General features: G+C 41.6%; 1 protein-coding gene across 1 annotated transcript in view; it reads right to left on the reverse strand.

Annotated features, from left to right (window-relative positions):
• Positions 1–14,728, reverse strand: part of SNX4 (sorting nexin 4) — a 60,987-nt gene that overhangs the window by 19,764 nt on the left and 26,495 nt on the right. The window contains exon 9 of the mRNA XM_053247361.1: positions 10,724–10,789. Within this exon, the coding sequence (XP_053103336.1) occupies positions 10,724–10,789 (66 nt within the window). The remainder of the gene's footprint in view (positions 1–10,723; positions 10,790–14,728) is intronic.

Below are 14,728 nucleotides of genomic sequence, written 5' to 3' on the forward strand. Positions count from 1 at the left end.
TCTTGCTGGTTCTGAGTTCAAGTTGTTACTCCAAATGTTACTCACAATTCTTCCAGATCTTTTTCCTTGCAAGTTCTTATTCTAATGGTAGCTCCTTGTACAAATGTTGCTCCTTCTGATAGATGCTCCTTGTCCAAAAAAATACCCAACAGGTATCCTAGGTAATTTTTACCTGTTTCCTCCTGCTTGAACAGGACTTCATCAGGAGAAGTGAGATTTATTTCTTACGAAGTGACACTGCACCTACCAGTGGTTTCTAAATTAGAAATCCTACTGGATACCAAATTGAACTAATTTAGAAACCACTGGTAGGTGCAGTGTCACTTCGGAAGAAATAAATCAGACACATAAGAAGTTGCCTTATATCGAGTCAGACCATTGGTCCTTCAAGCTCAGTATTGTCTACACAGACTGGCAGCAGCTCCTCCAAGGCTGCAGGCAGGAGTCTCTCTCAGCCCTATCTTGGAGATGCCAGGGAGGGAACTTGGAACTTTCTGCATGCAAGCATGCAGGTGCTCTTCCAGAGTGGTCCCATCCCCTCAGGGGAATATCTTACAGTGCTCACACATGTAGTCTCCCATTCAAATACAGACCAGGGCAGACCCTGCTTAACAAGGGAACAATTCATGCTTGCTACCACAAGACCAGTTCTCTTCCAGGCAGATGGTCCCAGTAAAGGAACACTATTCTATATTTATATATTTATTTATTATTAAAACCTTTATACCGCCCTTCCAAAAGGCTCAGGGCGGTTTCTACACACACACACCCCTACACATTCTACACACACGCACACCTCCTCAGAACATATTACTCATCTAACCTATCTGCCTCTGGCTACCCCTTTCCTTTAATGCAGGGATCCTCAACATTGGGCCCCCAGATGTTATTGGACATCAACTCCCATAATCCCCAACCAAAGGCCACTGGGGCTTGAGATTATGGGAGTTGAAGTCCACTAACACCTGGGGGCCCAATGTTGAGGATCCCTGCTTTAATGCATGTTAGAAATTCTGCAAACCCACACTGTGAAATCAGGAAAGACAGGTGATAGGGCTGTCATGAGTACCCAGAATGTTGGGGGCAATATGCTAAATCATTGTAAACCGCTTAGAGAGCTCCGGCTATAGAGCGGTATATAAATGTAAGTGCTATTGCTATTGCTATCTAATTAAGTTAGCTTAGTCAATGGTACTATTTTGTACCGATGATCAATTACATCAGCATAAGAATACTTTCGAACACAGTATTTGCTGTTTCAAACATGCATTGTGTTGTTTAACAGTGTCACAATAGGCACTATCTTAAAAGTAGCAAACAATCATGTGATTTTTCTAAAACAGTCCTTATCATGCTCAGTTTTAAGTATTTGTGTTAAATAAATTTAAAATAATGTTAATAACAACTGCACATCTAAACAGAAGGCTTAAAATCCATTAGTATATCAATTTATACAACTGAATGGATAATTAGTATTAATAATAATAATTAGTACTAGCTGAACCCGCACAGAGCATCTGTGCGCTAGTGCACTCAGCCTTTGACTCCCCCCCGCTTGCCAGTTCCTCCCCCCATCATCCATTCTTCCCTCCCCCACTCACCTGTTCCTCCCCCCGTTTGTTGGATGCTTGTCCTTGCCTCCCCCCACTCACTCTTCCCTCCCCCCACTCGCCAGTTCCTCCCCCCCACTTGCTAGTCATCCGTTCTTCTCCCCCACCCACTCACCGGTTGCCCAATCCTCCCCCCACTTCCCCCCGCCTTCTCTCCCCTCCTGACCTGCCCATTGGCCTTATCTTCGCTTTCCTCTCCCCCTCCCAGTAGCTTGCTCAAACTCTTGCAAGCAGGGGTGTATCTAGTGTGGGGCAGGCAGGGCACGTGCCCCGGGCGCCACCTTAAGGGGGGGCGCCATTTTGTAAAATTATTTTTTTTAAAAAATGGCTGCTGAAAACAAAATGGCCGCCACACATGCTCAAATAGCCTCTGTGAGGTCCTAGGCCATGCCAGCCTTGCAGAGGCCATTTGACAATGCACGGTGGCCATTTTGTTTCCAGTGGCCTTTAAAAAAAATATATTATTTTTAAAAATGGTCACCGCACATGCTCAAATTGTCCCTGTGAGGCCCTAGAGGCCAGCGGGGGGAGGGAAAACCTTTGCAGAACCACCATGCCCCCACGGCCTTTAGAAACTTCCCTGAAGGGGCTACAGGTAAAAGGTTTTTTTTTAAAAAAAAAATTAATATGATATAAGACACTGTACACATATTCAGATTGGCACTATGTACAGCAAATCAGGGATTGTGAATACTGAGCTGAAGCTTATGAGTTAGGATTGTATTCATTTGCTCTTATAAGTGAGTTAAATGTGATGTCTTAATAATATGGCTATTAATGGTTTGTCTTTGAATCAGTGTGAAATCCTTAATATTAAGGCCCACTGGGAGTTTCTTGCTCTCTTTCTCTCATTTTAACTGTCTTTCTGAAAGACTAGAATATATTCCAAGCAGTGACACAGTTTACTCTGCATATCCTTTAATTATTTTCAGAGTATCTGGGAAAAGTCCAATTCTCCATTTAATTTTAAAACTTATGTAATAGTGATGCTACAATGCATAGTAGAGAATTAGACAAGCACTTCTGTTTAGTTTTCCAAGTACACCTCCACATAGTATTTGGGTATTTCATGAGCCCCAGCATACTGAAATTTGTAGTTTTCCAGCATTTTTTGGTCTGGCTACGTCCACTGCTGAATAGTTTTTGAAATATTAAAAGATTAATGAGCTTGACTTGTATTTTTGAGCTGATATTATGGTAAAGTTATCTGAAAGATGAGTGTCAGGTGTTTGGACAGGGGGCGCAATTTCAGTGTTCACCCTAGGCGCTATTTCCCCTAGATACGCCTCTGCTTGCAAGAACTGCCACACATAGGATTAGCCACAGGTATGTCTTAGAAATCATTCTCATGTGTGTGTGTGTGTGTGTGTGTGTGTGTGTATCCATCCCCCATCAACTTTGCAATGCCAGGACCCAGGGGCGTAACTATAATAGGGCAAGGGGAGACAGTTGTTTGGGGCCCCCCAGAGGCAAGTCACATGGCTGACTCCTCCAGCCACGCACCCGCCCGGGCTTCCTTCGGTTGTATTCATTCTCCAAAATTGATGTGAGTGTTAAGACCTGGAGCTATCACAACAGCATGTCTTTCTTTAGTACCATTAAATGACTTGCATCGTCCACAATTTACAAAACCTTTTAAAAAATAATTTAGGATGATGTTCTATTGTGGTACATACATATATATACAGAGAGAGAGAGAGAGAGAGAGAGAGAGAGAAACTATGCTTTTTGTTACCACTCTTCAGTCTCATTTAAGATTTCTCTACTTCATGAGCTGAGCTTCAGTGATGGGGGGGCATTTTAAAATCTTGTCTCTGGGCCCACTCCTACCTTGCTATGCCCCTGCCTGGACCAATATGAACCAAATTAGGTACAGCGGACACACAGGGACAATTCAGTAGTGTAGTTTATGATTATGTCATCCACCTCGATTCAAGATGGTTGACTCATGAAAGTTTGAGGCACAAGTGGGCTAACTTGTGAACTGCCTAACCAATTTGAACTATATTTGCTATAGCTGTAGGTACACATAGGGACAACTCAATGGCATAGTTTGTGATGATGTCAAGATGGTGGACACACAAATGTTTGAGGTGCAAGTGAGAACCTATTTGGACCAAATTTAGTGCAGTTGTTGGGAAACATAGAGACACCTTAACAGCAGAGTTTGTGATGATGTCATCCACCCCAATTCAAGATGGTGGATGTGTGAATGTTTGAGGCAGAAGTTGGTAATTATCAGTTAATTAATTAGTGAATGGAAAGTAGGCAGATTAGTTCTTACCAGAATCTCTCATTTCATATTGATATAAATCACGGATTCATCTTGCTCCAAAGTAATCTGTCTTTGATAGCAATATTAAGTGAATAACAGTGCACAAACTATGCAAATTTGTAGAAACTTGTTTAATCTCCATTTTGATTGGTTTGCCAATTAAGCTGACCAAATGAACAGGACTTTAACTAGGCTTTAGTTTAGCCTTGGCTAAATTAGTATTTTCTTCATAGGAGCAGAGGATGGCTAAAATAGGAAATGTCTCTTACCAAAAAAAAAAAAGTTAATTCCTTCAGTTTAATAGGCCAAAATAATAAGTCAATGTGAATGTTAAGAAAGTTTTGATTAGTTGCCAATGGCAATGTTAACCGCTCAGCAAGAGAAGTACTGGAAACAAAAACAACCATTTTAAAAGTTAAAGTAGAGATCAGGATGACCTTGGTCCAGATATAAGATTTTGTTGTACAGAAGCTGTTCCAGCATGTTGGAGCATATAGCAGGTTGGTGGGCCAGCAGGGAGCATACATTTTACAAAAGCAAATAAGCTTCAAGCCCAATGGAGAATCACTTGCATAATACATCTATAAGCTGGTAACAGCATCTCCTCTTTCAAACAAAGAGCACTACAGTTTACATCTCAAACCCCCAGAACACAAAAGGAATACATACATAAACCAGAAATTTCTCAAATTTATTAACTGACTCTGTATCACTTCTAGCTAATGGAAACTTAGGATGTTCTGATTTTTCTTTATTCTTAGCATTTTGATCCTAAGCCCTAAAATCATTTCAATAGTATCATCCTAAAAAACACATAGGCCAAAATGAAACAGAACTCAATTCCAGCAGACATGTGTTACAATGAAGCACACATTCCTTACTCTCTCAACCCACTTTTAACAACTCATTTCACTTTATATACTTTTCTCCTGCTCTCACTCTGCACCCCTTTTTCTCCTTCTCAGACATACAAATGTCTGTTTCCTTCTCCCTCTCCATCTCTCTCCCCCGTCCCGCCTCTTCTTTCTTCTCCTCTTCCTGTCTCCCTCTGATCATCTTTTCTCTCACTTTTTCTCTGTACAGCTCTCTCTCTCTATGTTCATTTTGTCTGTTACAGCAGTGGTTTGAAACATAATCCACAAACTATCTATATAAACATGTACTCAAAAGAATATTCCCTCCCCTTCATCTTGCCTCCACTTCACTGATTGTACAGCAGTTGCAGGATGGAAAGGGGTAACTAATTCCCAACTTGTCTTGAATGTGTATCCTAACATATATTGAGGAAAGGGACTGAGGAACTTTGAAGAGTAGAAGATACAAAATAAGAATCTAAGTGGGAGATCACTGCTTAATGTGACAGAGGCAGAATCAGATCATGGCTAAATGTGACACAGGTAAAGACTAATGCAGAGGCAGGTGATACAGAACTCACTCCCCTCTTTCTTTCTTTCTTTCTTTCTTTCTTTTTCTTTCTTTACAATGGCTATATCAAATCCCTTGTGCCTGGTCTAACTCCATTATCTTCCAGAATGCAAAACTGCCACAAAGCAGTGTTACATATCTACTGTGTCCCAGAATTCCAGTCCCCTTCTCAAATGACAGATTTCAGTGTCTAGAAACTGACACTAAGTAGATCTCATCTCTGAGTAGATCTCATCTTAGTAAGCAACAAAAACAGCTTGCTCACCTCTAACTGATCTGGTAGTTGACATCCATTACAATGGGTTCTGTGCCTGCACCGAAGCCTGTTGATATGGAGTACCACAGCTCCTCTCAGCACCTGCACCCCGCACCACATGACTATTTAAGGCGGGAGGAAGCGCCAGCACTTCAGTTCCTTGGAGACCGCCAGAGCAGTTGAACATCTTTGGAGCAATAGGTGAGTTCTGCATAGAAGACTTAAGCACTACTGCAAAGGGGAGGTCATCAGTTACAGGTGAACAACCTGCTTATCTGGGGTGTGACCCTACAAATGTCCTGAAATGATATGCCAGATAAATGAACCACTAAGGAACCGTAAGCTCTGCTTGAATGTGTCTTGATGGACTTAGGTGGTTGAACTTTTTGCAACTTATACATCAATAGGATTAGCTCTACTAGCCAGTGGGATAGCCTCTGCCTAGACAAGGTCTGACCCAGAGATCTTCATTTGTAGGATATAAACAACTTTTTTTGTCTTTCTAATAGTCTTTGTTCTTGACTGGTAGAATAGAAGAGCCCTTCGAACATCCAGGGAATGCAGGGCCTTTTCAAGAGCTGTGCTCAGAGCCGAAGGTGGGAGATAGCACGAAGTCTTGGTTTATGTGGTTTATGTCACAACCTTAGGTAAGAAAGTAGGTCAGGATGTAGCAACACCTTATCTGGGTGCATAAGGCATGTCCATCCTCAGGGCTATAAGTTCATTCACCCTGAGGGCAGTTGTAATTGCCACCAAGAAGGCAGGCATCTTCAGGAGGATCAAAGGGGGTGTCTGTCAGAGCCAAAAGGACAAAGGATATACTCCACTGATCCAGTGACTGTCTTACCAGAGGATACAGATTAGTGAGACCTTTGAGAAAGCCCTTGCAGCTGGGGTGGGAAAATACTGTCTTTCCATCCCATCCTGGGTGCCTAGCTGAGATTGCTGCTAAATGAACCTTAACAGAGACATCGTCATACAGTGCAGCCCTCAGATGGAGCTCCCAGTTGCATTACGTCTGTTTAGTTACGTCTGTTTAGAAAAGGACTGGCAAACTTTTATACATGGAGGTGTTGTGGGCTTCCCCCAGATACAGCAAACACATGTTATGGTTGTCTTGCGAGGGTAGCTTAGCTTGAACATTTATTTATTTTTTTGCTTCCTGCCCCCCAAGCATTTAGGGTCATCCATTGCCGTCGGCATTACATTGTTCAAGATCAAAATATCAGTCCAATCTTTCAACTCACTTCATCCACAAAATAGACAAAAATGTAGTTTTAAACAATCCAAAGGTCAAAGTAGCTGATCTATCTATCTATCTATCACTCAGAAAAAGCAAGAAACAAGAATGAGGAGCTGTAGTGACCAAGGAACCTATCGCTATGGTGGTCACAAAGGAACTGAAGTGCTGGTGCTTCCTCCCGCCTTAAATAGCCATGTGGTCATGTGGTCTGGGGCGCAAGCGCCAAAAGCAGCTGTGGTACTCCACACCGACAGGCTTCAGCACAGGCACAGAACCCATTCTAATGGATTCAAGAGATCACATCCCAGATCCCTTCTTCCTGGGTTATTATCCTTTGAGCTGGGAGAAAACCTGCTTGGAGTGCCAGCTTCAAAGCTATCTTTTCCATTAGCTGATGTGAATTTGCAAGTGACTGCCAGGTCAACCTCTCCAACCAGATTGGTCAACAGAGCACAAAGGAAATCACCTTGATTCATCTTGCTCCAAAGTAATCTGTCTTTGATACCAATATTAAGTGAATGACAGTGCACAAAACTAAGCAAATTTGTAGAAATATGCATATTATAGAAATATAAAACAGTTGTGGATTATAAAACAGTTATCAGAATTCATACTCCTGCCCATGCTTACAGATTCAGTGCATTTGAAGTTACTAGTAAGATTGCAGGACTGGTTTGGACTAACACCCATAAAAACAAGTTAGTTTGGATTTATCTTTGATAAGTGTCTTTATCCTTTGGTGGATTATGTGCAATTTAAAAATACAAAACACTCTCGCATACAACTTGTTATTTATAACAGTACCTTGTAGGCACTGTGGTAAGTCACACTTCTAAGGCAACTTAAAAAAAAGAAGATATAAGCTGGCAACACCAGTATTCTTACTATCAACCTTAAGTCAGGAGACAAGCCTGACTTAAGCCCACCTACTGAAGACTAGTTTTTCATAATGATATAGAAACCATCCCCTTAACTGTACACCCTTTACATCACTGTAAGTATCACATTGGTGGGAAAAGATTTAAGGCCATTCTGCAATACCGCTCCATCTTGCTGTTTTATGGCAGGCTGTCAGGACTTAATGCACTGAAACCTCTAGTTATTGAGAAGTAAATACACTTTATTGGGTGTAGGTTGTGGAAGCACATTAAGTACAGCTTCCCATAGCTCCCTAAGAAAAGTGAAAGGTGCTAGCTTTGAGTTATAAAGCAGCTCAGCCCAACACATTCCAAGAGATGACCTCCTCCACAGTATAGAAGGAGAACCATGATCCTTGATCACAGGATGATCTCCCCCAGCTCAGGCAAAGAGTAATGGAAAAAGGCATCTGAACTTCTCTTCACTGTGTGATGGCTGTGTGACTTGGAACTATTAGGACCCACAAACAGTTAGCCTATTAAGCACCTTATTTATCTTTGCACTATAAGAATTCTGCAAGAACTGGCATCTTGGTATAAGGAAGATCTGCGGGAGCTGAAGCGGCAAGGTAGATGACTGGAGTGCAAGTGGAGGAAGACTCAACTCAAATCCGACAGATTATGACATAGAGCACATTTAAAGATCTATGCTCTGGCTATACGTGCAACAAAGAAGCGTTTCTTTTCTGATCGTATTGCTTCCACAAGCTCTCGTCCAGCGGAGCTATTCATCAGGGTTGTGAGGGGGCTAGTAGGGCCCCCTACTCCCTTGAATCAGAATCTGGAACCATTAGTTGCCTGCTGTGACACTTATTTTAATGAGTTTTTTGTGGACAAAATCTCTTGTATTCGGGTCAACCTAGATTTAGACTCCACAATTATCACAGTGTCAGAAGCAGAGGTATCCAGCAACTCCTCCTGTGTGGTTAGACTGGATTAATTTCAGCTTGTGACTCCTGAGGATGTGGACAAGCTACGAACGATGCGTCCTACCACCTGTCTGCTTGATCTTTGCCCAACATGGCTTATAGTATCATGGCAAGGGGGTTGTTGTGGAGAGCCTGGTGGCAATTATAAATACCTCTCTGAGGGAGGGCAGGATGCCTCCTTGTTTAAAGGAGGCAATTATTAGACCTATTCTTAAGAAGCCTACCTTGGACCCCTCAGAGTTTAATAGCTACAGGCCTGTCTCCAACCTCCCATGGTTGGGCAAGGTGATTGAGAGGGTGGTGGCCTCCCAGCTCCAGGCGGTCTTGGAAGGAACTGATTATCTAGACCCATTTCAAACTGGGTTTTGTATGGGCTATGGGATGGAGACTGCCTTAGTCAGCCTGATGGATGATCTCCAATTAGGACTTGACAGAGGAAGTGTGACTCTGTTGGTCCTTTTGGACCTCTCGGCGGCTTTCGATACTATCAACCATAGTATCCTTCTGGAACATCTGAGGGAGTTGGGGGTGGGAGGCACTGCTTTGCAGTGGTTCCGCTCCTACCTTTCTGGCAGATTACAGATGTTGTCACATGGAGACTGTTGCTCTTCAAAATCTGAGCTTTTATATGGGGTCCCTTAGGGCTCCATACTGTCTCCAATGCTTTTTAATATCTACGTGAAACCGCTGGGAGAGATCATCCGGAGATTTGGTGCTGGGTGTTATAAGTATGTTGATGACACCCAAATCTATTTCTCCATGTCAACTTCATCAGGAGACGCATATCCTCCCTGAATGCCTGCTTGGAAGCAGTAATGGGCTGCATGAGGGATAACAAACAGGCTGAATCCAGACAAGACAGAGGTACTTATTGTGTGGGGTTGTCAGTCAGGAAGTGATATTGATCTACCTTTTCTAGATGGGGTCACACTTCCTCAGAAGGAACAGGTACGCATTCTGGGAGTGCTTCTGGATCCACACCTTTCCCTGGTTCCCCAGGTTGAGCCAGTGGCCAGAAGCGCTTTCTATCAGCTTCGGTTGATACGCCAGCAGCGTCAGTTTCTTGAGGTTCATGAACTCAGAACAGGAGTACACTTGCTGGTAATCTCCAGACTTGATTATTGCAGTGCACTCTATGTCGGGCTGCCTTTGTACATAGTCCGGAAACTACAATTAGTACAAATTGCGGCAGCCAGGTTGGTCTCGGGGTCACCTCCAAAAGACCATATGACTCCTGTATTACTTTCATGTCACCCAATGAAGGGCCTCCTCTGTTGACACCCTGAGACTTTGGAACATGCTTACCGTGGGAACAATAGTCTCCCCGTCTCTAGCGAGTGGCTTTTAAAAAGTGTTTGAACTCATCTTTTTACCCGGGCTTTTTAACTTTTTAAATTTTAGACTGTTTATTGATTTGTTTTAAATTGTTTTTAGAATTTTGATTTTAATGTTTTCTTTATTGCTTTGTTGTGAACCGCCCTGAGACCTTGGTTTGGGGCAGTATATAAATACGTTATATAAATAAATAAATCTTTCATATTGAATGCTACAGATGTGCAACCTTCTCTTTGTTCTGAATTTCCAGAATGTCATCAGGATTAAAGGAACACTTCAGACTTCCAAGTGCCCCACAAAACCAGAAGAGATTCAGACACTGAAGAAAAGGAATTTTGAAAACAAAACCTGTAAGTTCACATATTGTCTATGAAATAGTAAAAAAAATCACTGCTGTCAAACAAATGGAGAACATCAGGTCTGTAGTACATTAGGTTTTATTCCACCAGTTTCTGGCATAGTAGCTTGAACAAAATGATGGAAGGGTGCCAAGTTCTTCTATAGTTTCAACAAAAAAGAAGAAAGAAATCTCTTTAAATCACTAGGGACTCCTTGGGCTACTTAATGCAACAGACCCTAAAGCAGTCCCAAACTAAAACCAATGAAATGCTTACAGCCCACAGTGCTATTCTTCAATAATGCACCATTTTCTCAGGGCTGCGTTCTGCTACCCCCGCCCACTTCTTAATGTACCCATCTGGCTTCCATCAACTCTCAGATAGTCAGTACTTACACATCCATGTGATGACCGGCACTCTGCAGCCCATCCCCCATCTCCTTCTCTATTGCACTCCATTCACTAGAGACAAACACACACAAAAAATTAAATAAGAAACAACATTGCACATGAAGGGTGAGGAAGTTAGTAAGTTCCTCCCCAGGTGTTATCTAAATGGAAAAAGCTTAAGCTCATGCTTGGCTAAGTTACTGAACTTCTTTCAAGTAGTAGTACTTGAAGCAAAATTTGCGAGTATTTTAAATGCTGATCTTCCATCCTGACCATTTATGTGTTGTTTTTAACTCTACTTCAGCTGTTTAGGGATCCAATCTGTTCCTCCCACAGAAGCTTTGTTTGAATGCTTAAAGTTGGAAAGGATAGTCATATCTACTGTAACACATTTTTGTGCCTTATCTGATAAAATACTTCCTTTCTTGCACTGTAGAACTAGCAATATTGAAATTTTATCTTTTCATGTTTGGAATATTTGGTGCTGGGATGGGTGGGGAGGCAAGTTTTGAAAAACCCTATTATTGGTCCTGTGGTAAAATAGATTGAATGTACTCAGTTCTACCTGGTGAAGGAAATTCTGGACAGACTGAAATCTTAAGTTACTAGATCCTAATGAAGAAATGTATCTTCTCCCTGCCCTCCATTCCCTCATTCCTGACCGAAGACTGGTACTTTTGCTGCTTCCAGCAAAGGAAAAACCATATGTGGATCATACAAGTTAAAAGCCTTTGCACATTTAAGCTCTTCTTCATGAAACCATGGAGTGTCCAGTGCTTGGGGTACTCTCCTAGTATTTCTTCTATAATTTTAATATGGGCAAAGATCTGGCTCCTGGGAGGCTTGCTAGGCTAAGAACAATTCTAACAACAACAACAACAACAACAAAATGGCTTGTGTTAACCCCCTCCCTTCTAGTTAGCACAGCTTAACAGGCAAATTCAGGTTAAAGAAATTAAAACCGCACAAGTTCAGTTTTCCTTTTTAAAGGATCCCACCAACACAGGTACATGATATATCAAAAGCCAAAAAGATAATTGAGAAAAGGTTTTTGTTTTATACGCTCTAAGATTAAAACGAAAGATGTTTGCAGAAGTCCTTCTTTCCTACACTTACTTGCTCACTAGATGTTAAAAAAAGAGAGCATGCCCCTTGCATTTCAAGTAGTATTCTTCTTCAGATGATGTCCATGGATTGCAGCTGGTGGTGTTTGGTCAGCCATCAGCATCTCTCTTCCCCCAAACTCTTTCTAGGTGTCTGTACTGGTGTCAAAATCCAACACTGTACTAATATCTCATAGGGATTCAGTTACTACCCCAAAGTTTGGAAAAGGCCACAATGCCTCACTTTTATAAAATAAACAACTTTCTCCAAGGTCTAAATTCACTGGATTTTCGAACACCTTTTACTCCCAATATAAAATCTACTAAAAATCCACTGAAGAAGAGACACTGAAGAACAATTCTAAGTGGAGGGAAACTTCTGCCTCAAAATGAAAAATCAACAATGTTCCCCATTACTAGTTGAAAACAAGCTATAAAATTGTGCCAAGATTTGTTTTGTTTTTAAATCTTAATCTTACCAAAACCGCTTTGTAGTTAGCCACACACTTGAGGTGCACATCAGCTTCCCTCCCCAGATGAACTCCAAAGCCTTGGAAAAGAATAAAGTCATCCCTTGCCAACCACGAGGGTTCCATTCTGGCAAAACCTTACCTTTGGCAAATTTGTGGTTGGCAAAGAATTGAAATCAATGGGAATCAGAGGGCTAGGGGAACTGCAGTCGCAAAAATCAAAGAAAAATACAAAAACGTTGCCAAAAATCCCCTGGAATCCATTAAAAATCACCAAGAATAAGCAAGAGGAGTGAGCAAATTGAACCTCTGGAAAATTCTGAACCCTAAAAGATTGCTTGAAAGCACTTCTGAATCCCCCCAAACCACTCAAAATCACAAGGAGTTAGCAGGGTCAGCAAGAAAAATGAGTGGATTGAACCTCTAAACCCTCCAGAATTGTGAAAACCCCTCATCACTAAAAAATCTCACCAAATCATGGATACTTGGGTTGTAGTTGGCGAGACCAGTCAATATTTCCCAGTCGTGGATACTTAAAACCGTGATTGGGGAAAGTTGCCATTGGCGAGGGAGGATTGTAATTGCCAATGCATTTAATGGAATGGATAGAATAATTCTCCAAAATATTCTCTTCAATTATCATTAATGGACTGGTGAATATATTTTTCCAAGTAATGCTGCAGACAGGAGATTTGGTAAGTTTGTTGTGCATGTCAGGAAGGCGAAGAGAGATTGACATACTCTCCCGGCTTGATTTGGATCAGGACAAGCAAAAGGCAGAACCCTCTCAGTGTCTGTCCCTTAAGAGTTTGAAACTAACTCATAATTGCTGGCCCCAATCTGTGATACCCTACCCTACCCCTCACCTGGTGGCTGCTGTTATTTCCCCCGCTCCCCGGCACATGCAACACTGCCATAGCACATTCCAGGCGCTAGGAGTCCTGAGATGTATAATTTCCCCAGGGCTCCTGAACGCCCTTAACATGTTATACCAGCATTACATGCAAGAGTGGGAGGAGAGTGTGTGCTCCTTTCATGCTGCAGTCACAACCACCAACAAGGAGGATGGGAAAGACATCCAGCACTGCAGGAGCAGCAGCTGCCAAGCAAGTGGCTGAATGCAGCAGGAGCACTTCTTCCCTAGCTCACATTAAAGTCTCAATCAAAGTTGAACTCAAAGGCCCTAATGCTTGCTTTCATGTTAAAAGCAAGTATTATGAATCACCAAGGTTTGCATTCTGAGGCATTATGACCTTAATTAAGTGGCATCACTTAATTCTTTCATTTTATAGCAAAAAATATATATATATAAGAGCAAGCTTCATTTATGAAATGCATTCTCCAAGCCCATGGCCTGAAAGATATATTTCCATGGAGTTTATATTTTGTTTATATGTTACCAGCAGATCCAGATGAAATTAATATTTTAAAGAGAGATGGCCATTTCCTTTCAACTTTACATTACATATTTTCCATAAAGTTAGAACCTTATCTTAAAATTTAATTTGCTGTTCTTTAACACATATCCTATTTTTCATGTATTCTAACTAATAATATTTTATAGAAGTGCTCCATTGTTGTTGTATAGCTTTATGTTATCTTTAATGAGATAGAAATAATCATCATTAGCAATAGCCGGATGGAGTGACAGCCACTACCTTGAATGGCTTCAAAAAAGGGGATTACACGAGTTCATGAACCATCAGTGTCTCCTAATAGTGATAGCAATGTGCTGTCTCCAGGTTCAGAGGCAGTAATGCCCCTGAACAGGAGCTGCTGGAGAACAAACAGTGTCTGAGCCATTGCCTGCTTGCTGTGCTTGTGGGCTTCCCTGAGGCATCTGGCTAGTTAAGGTGGAAAACAAGATGCTGTCACATTCATAGGAGATTTAAGTGTTTTATGAGATGGATTGCACACTGCTTTGGGAGTCTTACCTGAAAAGGAGTATGGAAATTTGTAAATATAAACTATCTATTAACTTGTTTATCTAGAACAGGGCTTCTACTCTACACAGTTTCAACTCTCCTGCAGATGTTGGACTACAACACCCATCTTCCTTGACTATTGACCACTGAAGCTGGGACTGATGGGAGTTGTAGTACAACAACAGCTAGAGGGCCAAAGTTGCACAGCCCTGATCTAGAGTTATTACAAGAGTGAAATTTACATGATTTTTCTAAAATCAGAAGCACACATCTGCAATCAGTTAGCCTAGTGGATTGTGTTTGCCAGTTGAACACAGAAAAGAGGAGGAGATTCTCCAGTACCAGAGTCAGATTCTTTAACTTTCCTGCAAGATGGAAAGTTGCATATAGAATCCAGGCATATAAATTACAAAAAGCCATTGCTTAAGTCAGCTCTTAAGACTGAGCTAAAAATAGAGCATCTGTGCAATTGTCATGATGCTAGCTGCTTTTTTACAGTATTAAGAAGGCACA

Source organism: Hemicordylus capensis, chromosome 1 (genome assembly GCF_027244095.1).
Source record: "Hemicordylus capensis ecotype Gifberg chromosome 1, rHemCap1.1.pri, whole genome shotgun sequence".
Taxonomy (NCBI): domain Eukaryota; kingdom Metazoa; phylum Chordata; class Lepidosauria; order Squamata; family Cordylidae; genus Hemicordylus; species Hemicordylus capensis.